A 19,113-nucleotide genomic window follows, 5' to 3' on the forward strand; every position below is an offset into this window, starting at 1 on the left:
CTTGCAGCGATTCCCGCGTTGCCGACCACACCGTGTGTGCAGCAGGCAGAGGTGGGTGCCCCCTCTTGCAAGGCAGCCCAGAGCCCAGCAGCTGTCTTCTGGAATGCGGGCACAATTTCTTTACCTGAGGGCGGTTTGAAAGCTACCGCTGGAAGGGTGCTTTGCCCCGGCGATTGCCAAGTGGATGGAGGCTAGTATTTACTGTGGGCTCCTACGGGCTCGCTGGGGTTCAAATGGGCTGGATTGCCCTCTAGAGGGATGTCAGGTAGGCTGGCCCCCTGCCCCCGCGGCGGGTGTCCAGCTGAACTTCTTATGCTAGCTGTGTGTGCGATGTCAGGAGTCAGGCACTGACTCACCGAAATTGGGCAGGTACTTAAATTAGGCAGCTTGGAATTCATCTTAAATTATTTAGGTGTGTATTTGATATAAATAAACTTGAAGGAGGCTGAATAGGTTTGCCAAAAAAAGAAAGCACACAGGTTTTGAAATCTTCCGCCTTGGATTAAAACTAAAAACCAAAGTGATTTTTAGGACTTTCAGAGAATCTGAAAGGCACCATTAAAATAATCAGTCCAAATAACTCATCTGATCTGCAGTAAAACATGGTCTGCAATTCAAAGTTTATAAAAACTGAAATATTTAATGGCAAATAAGGCAACATGATAACCAACTTCACATACCTTAATGCTTTTCACTGCCAGTCAGACTGAAAGGACATGTATGGACACATCGCACAGTAATATTTAGAACCTCTGTTGGCCCACAGGCAACAATACTGAACAAGTAACATGCTGCGGGCACTATCCATACACTGCTATAACCCAGGCAGAAAAGAACAGTGGCAGACACCTGAACTTCATTTATAATTTTAAACTTCCTATGGCTGCAAGCAGTGTTGGAGGGTTCTGCCAGCAACATATTACACTGGTTGGGAAATACTGGTTTAGGGTGCCAGTTAATATAATTGCAGGGTTTTTTTCTCAGAAACAAAATTGTTACACGATACTCTGTTTAATTTTATAACAACACTGCATCTTGCTCTTAGGTACAACGATAGCTGCTCTTGGAAACTTCTCAAAATTGCTATTTAGCTAGACTTCACGAAGATGGGCAAGAAGTAACTGTAACTGTATTGCTTGCTGAATCAAGGATATCAAAATAGAGAATCCACATGGCATCTCTGGATTTGAAAAACAAGCTGGTTCATCTCTAACTGCATGTGGGTTGGAAATCCTCGAGTTTAGCTCACAGAAAAAAAAGTTTTGATTAAATGAACATTCATTATAAAAAACCACCTTTTCTAGCCTGAAGTAGCACCAGAGTGTACTGGCAAGACAGCAGATATGTAACAGTTGAGCACCAGAGGAAGGAGAATTTGATATAAAAGCTTAAAATATAAATCAGATCAAAGCTGCAGTGGAAGATGGAGTAGCACGGAAATGTAAAGGAGCTTCAAGAATAGAGTAACTAACCCAGTGAGCAACCTGAAATCTCCTTCTGTGCTGCAGCAGTTTACTTATACATCAGTCGCATCCGTAACTGTTTAAAAACTGACAAATCTGAGCAATTTCACTCTTGGAAACATAAGCCTCTCTTAATCTCTTGGCAACAAAATTGCAGTTCTCTTTACTCTCTGTTAGTTCAGCCAAGAACTGCAGCATTGTGTGCTATCTCGCAGCTTTGCATTTAAAAAGAAGTAATGCTCACTTAATGCACAGTCATTGTATTATCTACACCATAACTAACTCTGAATGATCAAACATTTATCCCATAAAGGTCTGCTTGTCAAAATTCTGTGTTACGTCCAAAAGAGGTAAATATAGCCTGAAAAGTCCTTTCTCTCAAAGACGTCCACATCTCCCAATCAAGTGCAAACAGCACACTCTGTGTGCTTAACACTCAGTTCCATATCCTGCCCATTGGTCCTGTTGTGTAGTCTCATACCTCATTAAAATATGTGAGTTCAAATATTTGCAACAATATTAAAAAAAAAAAAAAGATTTTGGTTAGCAATGTAGAAAACTAGGGTTCTTTGAGAACTCAGCTGGCTGATTTGGTATATTTTTTTTTTCTGTGTAAACACTTCCCTTTTTTTAAATGGAAGTAGCAGTATTCAGATTGTAGACATCCTTATGGAAGGAATACTCTTTGTTTCAGAACCTGAAACCAAAACAGCCTTTCTAGGTTTTTTGAGTCCCAGCTGCTTCTATCACGGCCATCACGTTACACAATCCCTTCCACAAACAAGTCGCTGTCTTGGAAGCGGCTAGTGATTTTCCCTTTTCAGTCTTTACCCTCACTACTGTTGGGAAGCTACTCCCGAACCTTGCTCTTTGGGTGGATGGGAACCTTCCCTTCTGAATTTGCATTAGCATGGATCTCTGATTCATGGCCACGGGATTCTTCAACCCATCTAGTATAACCCAGTCATACCCTACGGTAATGACTTTGAGAACAATCTCGTATTTAAAAAGTGAATGCATTTTATCTAACAGAAAAGAAATTTGCCTTTGAAATTAGAAAATTTAATCTGGACTGATTTTTTAATAAAAAACATAGGTGTGGAGACCAGGGTTTACAAGGAGGACAGAAGAAACCCACCTGTGCTTAGTGGTTATTGCTACAATAGAATGTGGCAATTACTTTTCATAAAAGTTGATATAAGAAATACTTATGTGACCATTTTTAGCAGCAGCAGTCATCTTTAAGAAATACTAGATGTTTAAACCCTGTTTATTTTCCTGCAGAGATATCTTATCTTAGCATATGTACATCTAAAAGCCATCTATAGCTTGTGGTATATACAGCATCTGAGCAGAGGTAGGGATATTCATAGTTTTTGTACACTGATATAAAATGTTAACATATTAACCTCCATAGGTTGACAAAAGCAACAAAATTGTTTGATTAATAATAAGTCTTACTAATACAGACTTTTTTTTCTGTAATGTTCTCCCGCTAAACCCATTTTTTTTACGTTGGTGCTGAAAATAATGATGCAAGCAACTAAGTGTAATTGTAGAAAATTATTGCTGGTGATTTGCATATGAAATACACACCTTTTACTGCCTCTAGTTAGCATTGTTCAACTAGCTTATAAATAGTACAGCTGAAATGCTGCAAACAGAAAACAGTTTTCGATGGGCACATGCTATGAATGAAGAAATGTTCAGACACAATGTGCAAGTTGGAGAGCTTTCATCAAAGCTAGCCAAGAGGGAAAAATACTTCATTTCCTAATCACGCTCTGTTTCGGAGAAGCCGGTCACATATAGAAAGCATCACGCTCATCTGCAGAGAGTAAAGCTTTTTAAAATGAGTGTTTATGTTTTTCTGGAGGGAAAAAAAGAGTAATCTAATCTATCAGTACTTGTTTTAGATTTTTCTAATTACTTCTACATAACATTTCATTTTTATTTGACATTTAATAACTGCTAAAATTCGAACCTTGCAGTTGATGCAAGTCATTTGCTGTAAACGCCGAAGGCATAAAAAAAGTCTAATTTTAAGATACTGTTTTTGGTGCAAGTAAAACACTCACTTTTGTGTACAATTTTAAAACTGAAAATGTTGACCATTGTTCTAATAACAAAGCAGAGCATTTTTAGACTTTGGTATTTGGGGGAAGGGGTGAAGGGAGGAAGACAAAGTGGAATAGGGTAAAGAAGAAAATTTTAAAGCAAGATTTTTTTATAACATTGCTGCAAAATTGCAATTCTCCTATACAATCATATCAAATTATACCTCAAATGGAATTTTACAAATAAGTTTCTTGAAAAACAGATAAATCTGAGAACTATTGTTATAGTTATCAGTGGGACACCTGTCTGTCACTATTAGCCAAGAGCAACATCCTCGTGTGATACGATCCCTCTTTTCTACTGCAGATTGACTTGCAAGTTCATCAGGTGAAGTCGGTACAATACTGCTTTCCAGTTTAGTAAGTAAGTTGCCTTATTGCCGTTTCTATTTTGGAGAAAAAGGCTCCCTGTCCTCAAGAGACGTACTCTGACAAAATCATTTTGGAAATAGGAAGGAATTGAAGTAAACGTCAAGCATTGCAGAGACCGAATCTCCTACACAGGGGGGAGCCAGAGCATTCCTCCGGCTGATGTCGGTGGCTGTGAATTTGGCAGCAACACCGGGAACTGCGGGTAGACTCAAACGCAAGTACAAATGCCTGAAGATGTGGGCAAAGGTGATTGCATGATGCTTTGGTGTATCGATTGCCAGTTTGTCTTGTCACTCTCTTCTCCCCTTCACAACTTACGGCAAGCGTTGTGCTTTATCTTTTTGGTGGTTTTAAAGGCATTCGCCAACTTGCTATCAGAATTTTAGCTTAATGGCTACTTTCTCTTAGCTTTAGAAAAACAGGCTTACCCGAAGAGACAAACACGTGAATGCTAATTATGTAAATAATTAATGCATTTTAGGGATTGGTTTCTGAAAGGAAAAAAAAAAAAAAAGATAATTTAATGCAAAGACCGTCAGATGACTTCCAGAACTGGAAATACTCTTTCCTTTGAACTGCTTTGAGAGACTGAAAAGCTTTAGCTCTTTATTTTTCATAAGACGCTGTGCAGGTAGAAGTATTTTGAAGACTACAAAGGATAGAAAAAAAGTTTGATGCCTCACTTTTCTGTGAGATTGAAGTCGTTGATGAGAGTAGTGACAGCTAGTGATTCTGACCCAGAAGCCACTTCCTTGATAAATTTGCAGCAGGACACGGTTGCTTGAGTTAGCCTTTTGCATCTATGAAAATTCAAACACTGTCTGCTCAGAAGAAAAAGCAATGGGGAGATCTCACCAGCAGGTTTACCCCTGAGGAGGCTGGTCTGGCATCTTTAACACCGCTTGGGGCAAGAAGCATTACCCAGCCACTCCGGAGAACGCTTCCTTAATGCTTCCATTGAACTAAAAAGAGCTTTTCAATCTTCTAGCAACTTCTATCAAGTTGGACAGTAAGTCGAATATGGGCCACGCGTGCACTCTACTGCAAATACGGCAAGACACATGCTGGGTTACATTAGGAGAAGCACAGCCAGCTGATCAGGTGTGCCAGGCCATCAAATCCATGCAGTCCAATAAACCTGGTTGTCCCTTTCCTCCGCCTCGCCGGAGGCAGGGCCCCTCTATTCCTGGTTGGAGTACTCATCAGGTATGATTCTTGCAGCTGCTAACCAGAAGTCCCTTATTCGGGCCAGGAGAATCGGCCGTTCTACTCTGTCTGGGGAATTGCTCAACAGCAACTGGAGCAGTAGTTTTCCTGTATGGACCCTTTTTGGCCGCTGTTTTTCCTCGCAATTCACATACCCCAGCTTCTAGGTTCAAGGTGGGTTCACCATCCCACTTCCTCAGGTCCTCCTTGCGGTCGAGCAGACAGAACCACAGGGTGGCATGCAAATGTGCCCATGGTACCCTTCCCCCGAGCAGAGAACAGCTCACTTGAGAGCTGAGATGATGGCTGGTATGGGCGAGGAGGAAGACATACTGTCTTTGAATAGCTGGAACTGTTGGGATGGTCTCTCCCCAGCCGAGACACAGGCCTGTAGGGTCGGGGTGGAAGAGAGATTCAGTTGGGGCCTCAATGTCTGGCCAACTCATTAGCACCAGGGTGCTGGCGTACGACGACGGTGCGCTCCATACAAACTTCTGCCGCATGGACCGCGCATGCTGGACTTCACCTAGGTCTTCAGATGCCTGGTTGCTGTCCAGGTTGCTGTAGACCACCTCTACCGCTGCGAATTCCCTCAGATATTGGATACCACTGTCAGTGGTTGTCCACTTGCCTCAATAGTTTACAAGATCTTCCTTGAGGGAATACCTTTCCTTTGTGCTTACCAGGAACCACCTCCAGAGGCAGTTGCCCCTTGTTGCCCCTTTTCCAATCCCTTTGTTGATGCCCCAGTCCCTCGTGAAGGATCCTAGCTGCTGGGCTTCCTTGCCCTCTAATTCCTGACCGTTGGCCCCAGTATCCCAGCATCAGAGCAACCAGCTGATAATTAGCTCATCAGGTTGACAGCTATAATCTTTGTGCATATCTGGCATATCTGGGTGGTTTCTGACTCGTTTATGATTTGTCTCTTTCCCCTCCTGTTCTCGTGACTGCTCTGCTGCGCAACCGGCTGCCTCTCTGATTCCTCCTCCTGCTCCCTCTTAGGAGAAGCTTCTTCCTCCCGGACTGAATGAGTTGACTTCCGCTTCCACTGTTTCTTCTTGACTACAGGGGCAACTGATATAGTTGAGAGTTGCGTCTCTGGCTTAGCCACGGTACCCATTTGTATGTCTTCAGATCCAGAGACCCCCCTCTCCCCCTCGAGGGTGCCAAACAGTGCTCGGTAGGTATAGGCCAGGCCCAGCATGGTGCGAGAAGTTGTGTCCCGTTAGCATAGCCAGGGCATCCTTTTCTCAACTGTTCTGTCACTTTATCAGGATCCCACACTTGTTTGGGGGTCAAGTCCCACACCATCGGAGGTGAAAACTGTTCTAGATACCTGTCCATATTCTTCCACGCACCTTGCCACCCACAACCACACTGCCTCAGGGCACATCCCTGTGCGATACTCCTAAATAGTCGGTTAACCTTAGGAAAAGCTGGAAGCAGATTCTTGAGACACACCAGTGTGGCATTCTCATTACCTAAGGATGTTCAAAATACTGAAGAGTCATTGTAACAAGGTGGAAAGCACCTACCCTGCAGGAGATGAAGGGGAAGGTGCCATTCTTTGTTTCCTCCACAAATTGACTCTCAGAGGAAAAGAGGGAAAAGGTGTAATTGTTAATTGTCTCCACGAGATGGTTCCCGAAGTACTGGGACGACAGCAATGCAGGGCCCAAATACCAGATTAGGCTCAGGGCCAGTGCTTTCATCATAGTTCTCCCAGGCAAAACACAACTGAGTGCTACACGGCACAGCAAACTGCAAAAGCCAAACCCAGCCTTTAACAAGCTCTCAAATTTGATGTACAGCAAGAGAGGGAGCATGACACGGAAGGGATAAGGGAACAAATAAACCTGCATCAAGAACAAGTAAGTCAACATTGTGACCAGCAACAGCTAAACAGGTACAGTAAGTTCCCTCTACCACACTCCAGTCAAATCTCTCATTATCTTGAACCCCACATGTCCCACACTGGGTGCCAAAAAGGACTGTGGTGGACATACCCTGGATGGCAGCTAAGCACCTCACAGCTGCTCACTCACTGCCCCCCCGCAGCGGGATGGGGGAGAGAATCAGAAGGGCAACAGAGAGAAAATTTGTGGATTGAGTTAAAGACAGTTTAACAGGTAAAAGGGAAAAAAATGAAAACAAAACAAAACAAAGAAAAACAAGTGATGCAAAAGCAATCACCACCAGCTGACTGATGCCCAGACAGTTCCTGAGCAACGGACCTCCCGGATCACCCCCACACCCCATCCCCAGTTTTTATTGCCGAGTGTGACGTTATATCGTGTGGAATACCTCTGTGGCCAGTGCAGGTCAGCTGTCCCAGTCGTGCCCCCTCTCAGCACCTTGCCCAAACCACTTGCTGGGCGTTAGAGCGAGGAGCGGAGAAAGCCTTGGTGCTATGCAAGCACCGTTGAGCAATAGCTAAAACTTCAGTGTGTTAGCAACTGTTTCGGTCACAAATCCAGAACACAGCACCATATGGGATGCTATGAAGAACATTAACTCCATCACAGCAAGACCCAGTACATCAGGGCAAATTTTTGTTCTCCTCCTTACCATACCCAGTGAGGCTGCTCCTGAACTGGCCCGTCTTGGGCTCGCAGCCCAGCAGGGATGATATGAAAGTCATGCCGGTCACTGGAGGGCAACCCCGTTAGTCAGGGCCTAGCACACATGGCCACCAGGAGAGGCTGACAGAGCTGGGGCTGCTCCAGCCAGTAAGAGGAGGCTAACGGGCAATTGAACTGTAGCACACAGCTGCAGGATAGGGAATTAGCGAGGCAGCGGAGCCAAACAATTCTTGGCAGTGGCAGGTGATAAATAATGGGCAATGTCCACCAGCTGTAGGAAGGGATGTTCATGCTGGACATCAGGAAAACTCCCTCACAAGGAAGGTGGAGCAGCACTGGGACAGGTTGCATGGGGAACCTGTGGAAGCTCCATCCCCAGTGGTTTCCAAGACCAGACTTCATGTCGGCAACAGTCCACTTCAAATGGGAGATTTGACTAGATGACTTTCAGGAGTCCCTTCCAGCCAACATTTCTATTCTTCTAAGTGCCTCATTTTCCAAACAACCTTCCTAGACAGCGTTATCACAATCGTGGAGCTGGAAATACTCGGCTGGCAGTTAAATGACTTTCCATCCATCGCAGACCTATGAAACAGCCATTCTAGCCACTGCAGATGTGCTCTTTGTAGGAGATGAATTTAGTTTGGTTTAAAAAGCAATTGGGACGTTGTCCTGTGTTTTGTGCACCCATGCAATGGTCCAGCAACACAATAACTGGGATAAGTTCAGAGGAGCAGCTGATTGGTATGTCTGGTTGAGTAGCTGGATGACTGAAGTAAATGGTGTGAATGCCTTCCTCAGTCACCCCCCAGACCACAGGCCTCCCTCCCCCTGACCTCCTTATGGAGGTGGGTGGCGAAAAGGAATCAAGGAGATAAAAATAAAACCAGGACAGCCTTAAAGTTCCACCATTGCTCAGAAACTGTATAAGGTGTGGGGAGTATATTAATACACAGCAGTGATTAATTCACCAGGAGTTTGACAGAGGGGTATAATACTTTGCTTGTAGTTTACCTGGAGGAAACAAGAGAACAAAAATTTCTCGATAATTACAGGCAAGTATCTTAAATATAAGATTACTTGATAATATTGGTAAGTGACAATTTTTTTTTTTTTAAATTAAGGTTAAAGAATGGTTTAAGAGCAATCAGAACTTTCTAGTGATAAAATACAAAAAAGGTCATTAATTTTTGCTGATTTACCTTTATCAATAAAAAGTACAAATAAAAAATTGTACTTTCATTAAAAAGTAAACCAGGCTTACACAGTTTTGCAATATGTTTGATATTGCTTTCACACAATTGAGGTGACTGAGGTGAGATGGCTCAGAATATCTCCGGCAAACCCAAGCTTCTTGCAGCCCTAAATCATTATGATCCCCTTAAGCGTAGATGTAAGACAAAGAGAAGACAATGTATGGCTCCTAACCAGAGCAAAAAAAAAGCTGAAATAGGACTCTCGTTGAATTTAGGTATTTCTTTCAAGCACATGTTTTACGTTAGCAGAACTTCAGGGAACTTCACAGGTGAAAATGTGCGGTGGTTAGCTAAGGCAGATGCCTGTGACTGCCACTGCCTGGGCCACACTTCTCAGTGCTCCTCTTCGGCCTCCAGCCCTCCTGCTGCAGCAACAGCGCTAACTGAGGCAGAAGTGCCAGAGTCTTGGGAAGAGAGGAAATGCCAGGGCAGGCATGAGAAAGAAAGTGCAAGCAAGAAGCGGTCTGGTGTTGAAGCCATTCTCCAGAACAAAGCGAGTCCCGAGTTCTGGATGGTGCTCAAGGGTGCTTATTATACATATAATATTATGGTATATTATAGGCATATATTACACAGAATATTATGTACATTATGCAGGATGTATTTTCGGTATATTTTTAGAGGACAGAGTTTTTATTTATATTTTGCATTCCATGGAATGCAACACGCTGGTCTATGACAAACAAGCTGTGTGACAGGGGGAAGGAGTGCAGGGGGGAAGGAGGGAGGAGAGAATTTAACAGAAATAACTCCACTTAGTGTTTGAGTGAGCGATGTAATGAAATCTGTTTGCTGTGCTAGCTGTCTCCAGATTGGGCTGTAATTACACCACAGAAGGAAGAACGGTAGCTGAGTCTCAACCTAGATCATTTATGTAAACTCAGCCTTCTTGTCAACGGCATTCTCAGATTGCATGCATGCAAACCACAAAAATCATCTCCTATGAACAAAACAGAGACGGTCTCAAATTACAGGCTTCTGATACACCTTATATGCTGTCTGTAACTGGACTTTAAAATTCAACACAGTGAGGTTCAAAACTTCTCCTGTATTTTCTGCATTTTATTCAGCCGGTGAAAGACTGAAGAGCATTCCTTCTTCCTTTCTGCCAAAGGCTGACGTCTAGCCTTACAAATCAACATTTATTTGGCTTAAATGAACGCAAGTGTCACAAACCTAGGAAATTCTTTTGTGTAAGACTGTGTTGAAACAAACGGCTTCATCTGAGGGAGGGATATTCCCTCCCCCAGGAGAGTTGGAAAAACCTCATTCTTTGACCCAGAGCAACATATTTTACACGCTCAGTATAAAACCCAGGCAGTCACTTCCCTTAACAGAGCCAAATTAATATTTGATTAAATATTTTAAAGCTCCTACTTACCATGCTTGACACATTTTCTCAGCAAGTTTCTCAAATATGGAAAGCATTAGGCACAGGGTAATTTTACATTTGAATACATAAAAACAGTGTGAGGAGACATGACTGCATGCAGACAGAGAGAGGATTTTCCCCCATTAATCCCCCGAACTGCCCTTCCCCTTCGTAAGCGGGCACGTTAATTCCTGGCTTTGGCAGCTCGCTCTCTCTGGGCAGGTTTGAGCAGGCTTCTTTTGACACCTGGATCTTCACACCCCTCCATCCCTCCCTCCATCCCTCCCTCAGGCAGGAAAACCACTGGCCTCCACCCTGGCGCCGTCCCCGCCGGTGCCCAATCAATACCGACTTATTTCCTGTCCATTTGCTGAGGTCACGGAAACAGGACTCATTAATTATTTCTACCGGTGCAGCCTCAAGTGCACTTCTGGCACGACAAGAGAAAGCCGGCTGTGACCTTTTTTTCTTCCCCCTCCCGAATTTTGCTGGTGGTGGCGGCGGCAGCTGGCGCGCGTTCCTCCGTCGGGACAGGACGGGGGGATGAGCTGCCCAGCGGTGCGGGGCGTCATCGGCGTCCCCGCTGGGTTGCTCCCGCCCGCGGAGGGAGACCAGCTCCTCCCGGGGCGGCAGGTCAGGGAAACCTGGTCATGGCGTAGACGATGTTGGCCAAGGCGGCCCTGGCCTCGGAGGGAGGGAAGCGCTCCAGGGCCGCCAGCGCTCTGTTTCCGTGGCAGCGGCAGAGCTCAATGGCAGAAGTCACACCTTTGCCGGCCTTGATCGCTTCCTGCAGCTGTCGGAAAACACAGGCACAACGGGTGGGTTTCAGCAGTGCTGGCGTGCACAATTATCTCGGAGAGCACAGGGCTCCCACTGCCCCTTCCCAAGGCAAAGGCAAGAACCGAAGCCATCAGACAAAGCTCTTAAATACTCTCAGCTGCTCCGTTCTGGCTCCCCACTACAGCAAAACTGCAGGTAATTTAAACTACATCACCCACTACTTCATCACCTGAAAGATGCTGGCTCTCCAAAGGGCACACTTAATTACACACACACACACACAAAAGAAGTTTTAAATATCTGGGCACTGCATACCTAAGCCACTGCCTGAGAGCTTTTGTGCAGAACTGGCAGACCAGCCGCTCACTCGTGCCCTCATTTTCTGCAGTCAAAAACTGGATTTTACGAACACCCATTCCATCCCCTGTCTTTGGAAACGGGCACAGGATGACACATGTTGAACTCTTGTCTTTTGTAATACAGGTTTCTATTTATACACCCTATGATTACATTTGTTACAGTGGACAAAAGCAAATTTTGTCAGTAAAATGGGATGCGTTAAACTTTATCGTACTGAGCTATATCCGTGCAAACTCAATCTCAGTAAGGCTAGGGAATTTGACAATGGTTCAGAGATACACCATATGAGAAAGAAAATATTTTCATGGCATAACAGACATTTGATGGCAAGCTGCTGGCAAGATTTGGCACCTAAAAAACTTGGGTAAATGACAGGTTAAATTGCTATGAAAGAATACGAACAAATATGTCAAACAAAACTTGTTGTTTTTTCCAGTACCTCAATTTAGTTGAAGCTCTAAACAGTAATTTCATTTATTAAGGGCTTTTTTTTTAATTATTATTTTTTCCTGAACAGCATCATGAGACTGTCATGAAACACTGTTACATTTTTCCACCCTAAAATACAGTTGTCCCCAGACCAACTCCAGCCTGATGCCTCATGCCAGAGCCTGGCAACCAAGGCCAGGTGGGTCTTCAGGATTTGATTATTCCAAAAGCACAACAGCATTTCATGATCTTTTAATGTGTCCCACCTGGCTTTCACAGGTGGGTTACATCACTGTATCAGCTTTTAAAAAAAAGGGCTTTTCTTGAACACAGATACTTAAGAGTAACTATTTGTACAGGGGTTTATAAATTATGTTTTCCTCCAATACACAGCCCAATCCTCCAATTCATTTACAAATACATCAGTATAACCGTATCCACCTAGTTTAAATCACGTAAAAAAACTCTAAGCTACGACCAAATTGTAAGAGTCACCCATTTTATGTAGATACTTGCATTCATACAGAATGAATGACATTTCTTATCTGAATACAAACTAAAGTGAATTCATTATCTGTATTTAAAGATGAAATCGGCTGAAAGCATATTACAGCACTTGAGCGTTCAAGTCCCAGTTCATAAAAATTTCATTCTCCACTTCAGTTGGAATCTTCCTGCACTGTGCGCTGGAAAGGAACTTGCCCTGAGGCACAAATCCATTGCATAGCTAATTCAACACGTCTTCTAACGAATGGGAATCACCCATATAAGCACAGCTCTACAGCAAAGGTGGGGATAGGTGAGATGAGGTACGCCAGCAGCATGAAAAGGTGTTTCTTCCCCCTTCCTTGAGGCACAACTTTGTGAGACGGTAGAACTCCAACATCTTGAAGCAAACTCTGCTGATTTGCTAAAGCTCATTAAAAAGGTTTAGCATACCTCTAGTACTCATGTAAGTATATATTGAGATGTAAACAGGAAGGAAAATAGCTCCTAAAAAGTCTTCAAACTGGTCAAAGATCAGAGGAGCTTAGCTTAAGCATATATGATTGCATATATGTACTATGATTTACTCGTAACACCAAAATCTGGAAAGGGGGAGAATTCTAACGCAAGGACACAATCCACTTACGCGCTTGTCTTGTGTAAGCCCTTAGACACACGTAGTGCTTTGAAGCCGAAACAATTGCAAAGCTCGTGTCAAACTACACGCAGAGGAATCACTATACAAAAATCAGTCTAATCTGCTATTGAATGCTTCCAGCAAAGTTCAAGGAACCTCAAAATGAAAAATACCTGCTCATATGGCAAGCTCCTTCCTCAGCTTTTCAGTTAGAGATCATCCTACGTAATGAACAATTTATAGCCCTTAAAAACTTACCTGTTTTATATTCCATTTGCAGAATCAGCTGGTTAACTCAAATAAGCACACATTGAGGCAAACCAGTCTGGATTAACCAGACTGCATGCTACCTCTATCTCAGCTGGGGTTGTAAAAGGAAAAGAAAACAACCAACCAACAAAAAAGGAGAAAAAAAAAGAGTACAAATTGGGCTTCTTGTAGCGGGACAGTTATTAAAGAAATAGAGGACATAACTCCATAGGAAACCAGGCTTCAGTAGCCCTGTTGTATGCAAAAAAAGCCCTAATTTAAGACTTTAGCTGTACTGTTAGTTGTATTACAGTTACACTTTCACACTCTAAATTTTTGAGCTTCAATGACTTTATGTAATGCACTTCACAAACTAAGTACATAGAAAAAAAATCAATGTATCCAGTTTAGATGTATTATTTTTTAATTTCATTTGGATAGGAGCAGCTAATTTTTGAGGCAAATAAACAGAAAAGCAAAATGAACTGCTTTTATTTGTTACTTTATAAACTTTAATTAAGCTCCCTCATTAATTTCTTCTAAATAAAGGAATCTGCTCTTTTAGTCTGTACTTATGTGGCATCATTTTGTGCATCAAACATATTTCCACTTGTAGGAACAATTTCATCCATCATTAAAACACAACCTTCTTCAGGGTGGCATACAATAATTAAAACCGAATACAAGTCAAAATACAGATTGCTTTGACACTTTTCTCCAGTTGAACTGCTAGATGCGCTGGAATACTGCATTTTAACTTTTAAGCTTTTGACCAGACCATTGGCACTGAAGCCCTACTTCATTCTAAAGGTGCCAAGAACCTGAAAAAAATCACTGACTGGGTTTTGGTTATTTAAATTCAGCTTAAAGAATAGTCTTGCAATAGCACAGCCAAGTTAAGACTCAGATGAGAAGTGATGCCCCCCCCCAACATACCAGCACTGTCTTCCTTCAGCACCTTCTGTTTTCCTCAATATATTCAGATATTGACCAAGCTTGACGGTTTTGCCTGGTACACATGAAGCTCAGAACCCCAAAGTTTTATGTCTGAAGGTTGTTCTATGAATCCAAGAAAAAGCAACATCAACATCATTATCTTCACAGTCTGGGAAAAAAGATGCCTGGCTGAGCACTGAGAACAGAGCACATAAGAGTCTTGCTCCATTCAGCCTGCTCTACCTGCGCTAAGCCCAGCCTCATCCACTTGACCTGCAATGAATTTATTTTTGTTTCTTCTCATTCCCTAGTCTTTGGCTGGAAGGAAGGATGGCTCTGATCAAGAGTCACAGAAAGAGCGAAAGAAAATAGATATGGAAAGGAGGGAAGTGCTGAGGGTTTCTCACTCTGAATGCTCTGAATACACACAGGAGGACAAACTGCTGAGTGACAGACTGGGCTCTATTTCTCCAGCTTCCTCCTTCCCTTCTCGTCATTTCCTTCTCTTCTGCCATCTTATACCAGCAAACCAAGAGGAGGAGAAAGGGATGCTTTCTGAGCCCTTCCAACTTTAAGGCTGCTTTCCACTATCTCCCTCTGCACCCACATGCTCTGGGCATATCCTGCAAATAAATGGTAACAAGCCATTGATTGTTCCTTGAAGATTGCCCCTTGGAAAAGAGATTGCCCACTGGAAAGGAGAGTTTTATATCAGCACCTTGGTTTCAAGCTTCCATTTCCTATCCTTCAGGAGGCAACCACAAGCACCAAATAGTTGGAGTTGGGGCATTTTCCACTCAAGCCTCTGAGGTTTCCTGGGCCAAGGACAGAACCAAAACCCAGAACAGCAGCCACTTTCTATGAAAAGGGGGATCTGAGTTCAAGACCTTGGTCTCAGGACTGCTTCCATCTCTCATATTAAAAGCTACTGGACAAAATAGAGGTAGCTTTGGAGCAATGGCCATGTAACCATCTATAGTCCATTCGTGGTTCTGGCCCTACATGTGGGAACAGAAGGATGCTTACGGATGAGAACTTTACTGCTCTGTTCACTCACTGACTTACCCTTCTAAGTCCACCATAAAACCAAAAGAGTATGCTTGTGTGTCCCATCTCTCTGCTTATGAGCTAGTAAGACATTAAAACTAAGAAATTATTTCCTCTACTTATGCAGTAGAGCATAAGTGAATAATAAAAAGAAAACCTGTGTTGTCTAGGTCATACCCTATATAGAATTGTAATGAATTTGCATTCCTGATCCTACTTTATAGCATTAATGTTTGGGGCTTTTTTATTAAGTATTTAGGCACATTCATTACGGATATTCTACATTTGGATTAACAACCTTGATAGGGTCTACGCAGCTTTTAGGTTCTACTGATTTGTTACAAATATACAAAGAGTAATGAAATGGTGATGGTGAATCTCAAAACCAACTGCTAGTTTCACATATGGTACTAAGTGGTCATCCAACAGAAGTTGTCTCTAACCAGATTTGACAACATTCAACTAGATTCAAATCAATGACCAACAGGCCAAGAGGTCCACGTTCTGTTTTTCTGATGTTTCAACTATACTCTTTTTCCTTCATAGCTAGTTATCTACATGCATATTTTTTTCTTGAAGCAGTGTGTCCTTGCAGCAAAGATCATCAATGACTTCTTGGGCTGTGTTAACAAGTGTATTCAGCAAGCAATTGCTGCCCCCTGTTTGGGGCTTGTGGGACCATGCCTAGAGTGCTGTGCCCAATTTTGGGCTTCCCACTAAGTGAAAGACATTGCCATACTGCAGCAAGTGCAGTGGGAGGCTACCCAGATGATATGGGGCTGGAGCAGCACACGGTCTACAAGGAAATGCTGGGAATTGCCTAGTTCAGCCTTAAGAAGAGAAGGCTGTTATTGCTGTCCCAACTACCTCATGGGCAAGTGCAGAGGATTCAGAACTGGACTCTTCTCAGAGGTGTACATGGAAGGGATGAGAGGCAACGGGCACAGGTTGCAGCATGGGAAATGCTGATTAGACCCAAGGAAATTCTTTTCCAGTAGGAGGGAGCTCAAGCACTGGAATAGGTTGCTCAAGCACTGGAACAGGTTGCTCAGGTCGGCTGTGAAATCTCTGTCCTTGCAGATACTAAAAACTCAACTGAGCAAACCCATACTGGCTCTGCTTCGAGCAGAGGTTGGACCAGACATGCCCCAGAGGTCCGTTCCAACTTAAATTGTTGTATGATCCTGTGAATAAAGTAGAGTTCAAAAAACTATTTTTCCCAGTCTCTTTGTTTTAAAAAGGCAAAGAGAAAATTTTTCATCCATACCACAGCATTTAAGTATTTGCCTTGCAGACCAACTGTTCTGGATTGCTGTTGGACAGAATGGCTTGTCTGAGGGCAGCGAGAGATCAAAGAGGCAAGCGAGGGACTGCTGGATTTTGGAGACGGAAGAATTAAAGGAGACAAAAAACTAAGCAGGTGTTCAAGTACAAAGACAATTAACTTCAAATCTTCTCTGCTGAGATATTTCTGCCTTGTTTCATAGCCAAAGGAAAGAAGATTCCTTTCAGACAGCTCTACCTGTAGGGAGCAACAAAGTTGAGGGGGGGAAGACTCCCTGAATATGTGGTGAATATTTTGGCTGTACTAGACTTCATGTGCAAAGGGAGAACGAGAACACTGAAATTCTTAATTTTTTTTTTTTTTCCCCCCAATGGTCAAACTTAGGATTAATTATTTAAGTGATAAGATATCACCAAGTAACTTCAGAATTTTTTTTGTTGTTTTAGAAGAATAATCCTAAACCGCTAAATTTCTTATATACTGAAATCTTCAAACAGCATGCATTCTCTCTGATCTTGAAGTGAGCTAAAACATTCTACAATTCTGAAATGCACAGTACTCACTGAAACAAAAAGAAACCCCAAAACACAAAATTTAAATTGATCTGTGGCTGAGTGACTGAATAATGCTCTAAGTGTTTGCAGCGTTCCGCACTAGCTTTTCTAAATTTGTTTCTCTTTTGTGGTAACACCATGCTCAATAAGCACCGATGTTTTAGACTGCTGAAATGTTACCTTGAAAAGGCACCGACACGTTTTACAGCTAGTAGATCAACTTCGTCAAATTTTTCCTTTGCTTTTTAAGTACCTTGGAATGTCTCAGCATCCACTCTTACAGTTTTTGTGGCTGGACAAAGGGTTATGCTCTTTCTTCTCAAAATGGGCTGGACGATCATATAAATGCATCACTTCATAACATCATAAGATACATTTATTTTTTAAAAATCTCTGTTGACTATATATGTAGAATGATACGCCACTTGAAATTGGAGCAGTAAATGTATTTATCCAATATGTTCTTAGAAACTTTTTCTATATAAAAGGTAAAGAAATGCATCTTTAAAAGGCATAAACACCCTGTCGAAACTTCCATTAGTAGGACTACTCATCTAACAAACAGAAAACTTCTCTTTTTACTTAAAACTCAAAACCACCCTCTCTAGGAAGAGACCAAATGTGGAGATAGTCACCTCCAGCAGCAGAGGAAAGATGGCCTGCTTACAGGGAACGCTGCTACTCCAGCTGTTACATAGTTCTTGTAGTACACTTTGCCAAAAAATTACAAGTCATCCTGAGACACTGATTGATTGTACAGACCCTTGAATATTTTAGAAGAGACACCAACTCCTCCTCCTTACGACTTTCCGTGTCTTTCACAATGAACTTAACAAGGCCCACTAGCTTTTAAATCTAAACAATGGTAGTTAAGTGATGCCTTTTTACCAAAAAGCATGACTTTCTTACATCACATTAATGCAAATAGTGATTGTTAATTGTCATCTTAGGATACGCAAGCAATTAACTTGATATTTATGTTAAAAGATGTGATAGCTGTTTGCTTTAATGAAACACAAGTTGTGCTGGATTCCCACCCCAAAGCAGCCATGGAAAACACCCACTGATTAAAAATGAAGATGCAACTGGTTTTTGGTACTGGATGCACATCTTGATAATTCAGATGTAGTTAATTCCAATAAAGGAGAAAATCGCTTCTTCTGAATGGTTCCGGCTGCTTTTGTACTATTACTAACATATCTAAAAAACCCTATATTCATTAAATCACTGACTACTCTGGTTTTTTAATATACGTAACAAAAGGAACTAATGGCAGTGGCTGCTCCAAAACAAACAAGACAAACTTTCATGGAAAGTCGCCACGGGTCATAAGCATCTACAAACAACAATCCTCTGTTTTTAACTCTTTGCTGCATTTCAGGAGCAAGAGAGTGAATAGTCTGTGGCCTATAGTCCCATGACACATCTCATGATGAGTCTCTGGCATTTAAACAAACAGAACCGTGGGACCACTGTCATTTACACCATGGGACTGGAAAACTGCTCTGCACTGCAGCAGAACGAATGCGCTAACCCTGGTAGTCAACGGTGAGCTGGGGAAGGGGAGCCACGCGACTCTCGCTAACGCAACTGGATGGCACTGTGTTATCGTTATTTATTAGTTGCATGACAGTAGGCTACCACTGAGAAACCTCCTTGTTTCCAAATGTGACCTTTCCCATTTTTCTTCTCTTTCCCACCATATAGGAAGCGGAGACGTGAGTGCCATGCAGTGTATGAATGGCTGGATCTACCACTTCTTGACTCATGCTAGTTCCAGTACTGTACAAAATCTGCTCCCTGTGTTAACGTCACACGCAGTGTTTCATATACAAACCAACAAAGTATGTCACAGCACGCTACGCTGATGTACCGTATTTCCCATGCCAGTTTGGATGAAAGGCCTCTATAACAGACAGCAGAGCAAATGGACAGGGCTACGGTAAAAAAAAATAAAGTGTTGCTACGCCCTCTTTCACTTG

At 42.7% G+C, this 19,113-nt stretch overlaps 1 protein-coding gene across 4 annotated transcripts in view; it reads right to left on the reverse strand.

Moving 5' to 3' along the window:
• Nucleotides 1–620: 620 nt before the first annotated feature.
• PDSS2 (decaprenyl diphosphate synthase subunit 2) overlaps nucleotides 621–19,113 on the reverse strand; it is a 133,468-nt gene continuing 114,975 nt past the window's right edge. For 3 of the 4 annotated variants that reach the window (XM_076333345.1, XM_076333346.1, XM_076333343.1), the window contains one exon: nucleotides 9,847–11,161. In XM_076333345.1, coding sequence (XP_076189460.1) covers nucleotides 11,003–11,161 — 159 coding nt within the window. In that variant the 3' untranslated portion in view covers nucleotides 9,847–11,002. Of the gene's footprint in view, nucleotides 8,755–9,846; nucleotides 11,162–19,113 lie in introns of those variants that run through there. The other variant, XM_076333344.1, reaches the window with a different exon arrangement.

Source organism: Aptenodytes patagonicus, chromosome 3 (genome assembly GCF_965638725.1).
Source record: "Aptenodytes patagonicus chromosome 3, bAptPat1.pri.cur, whole genome shotgun sequence".
In the NCBI taxonomy this organism is placed as follows: domain Eukaryota; kingdom Metazoa; phylum Chordata; class Aves; order Sphenisciformes; family Spheniscidae; genus Aptenodytes; species Aptenodytes patagonicus.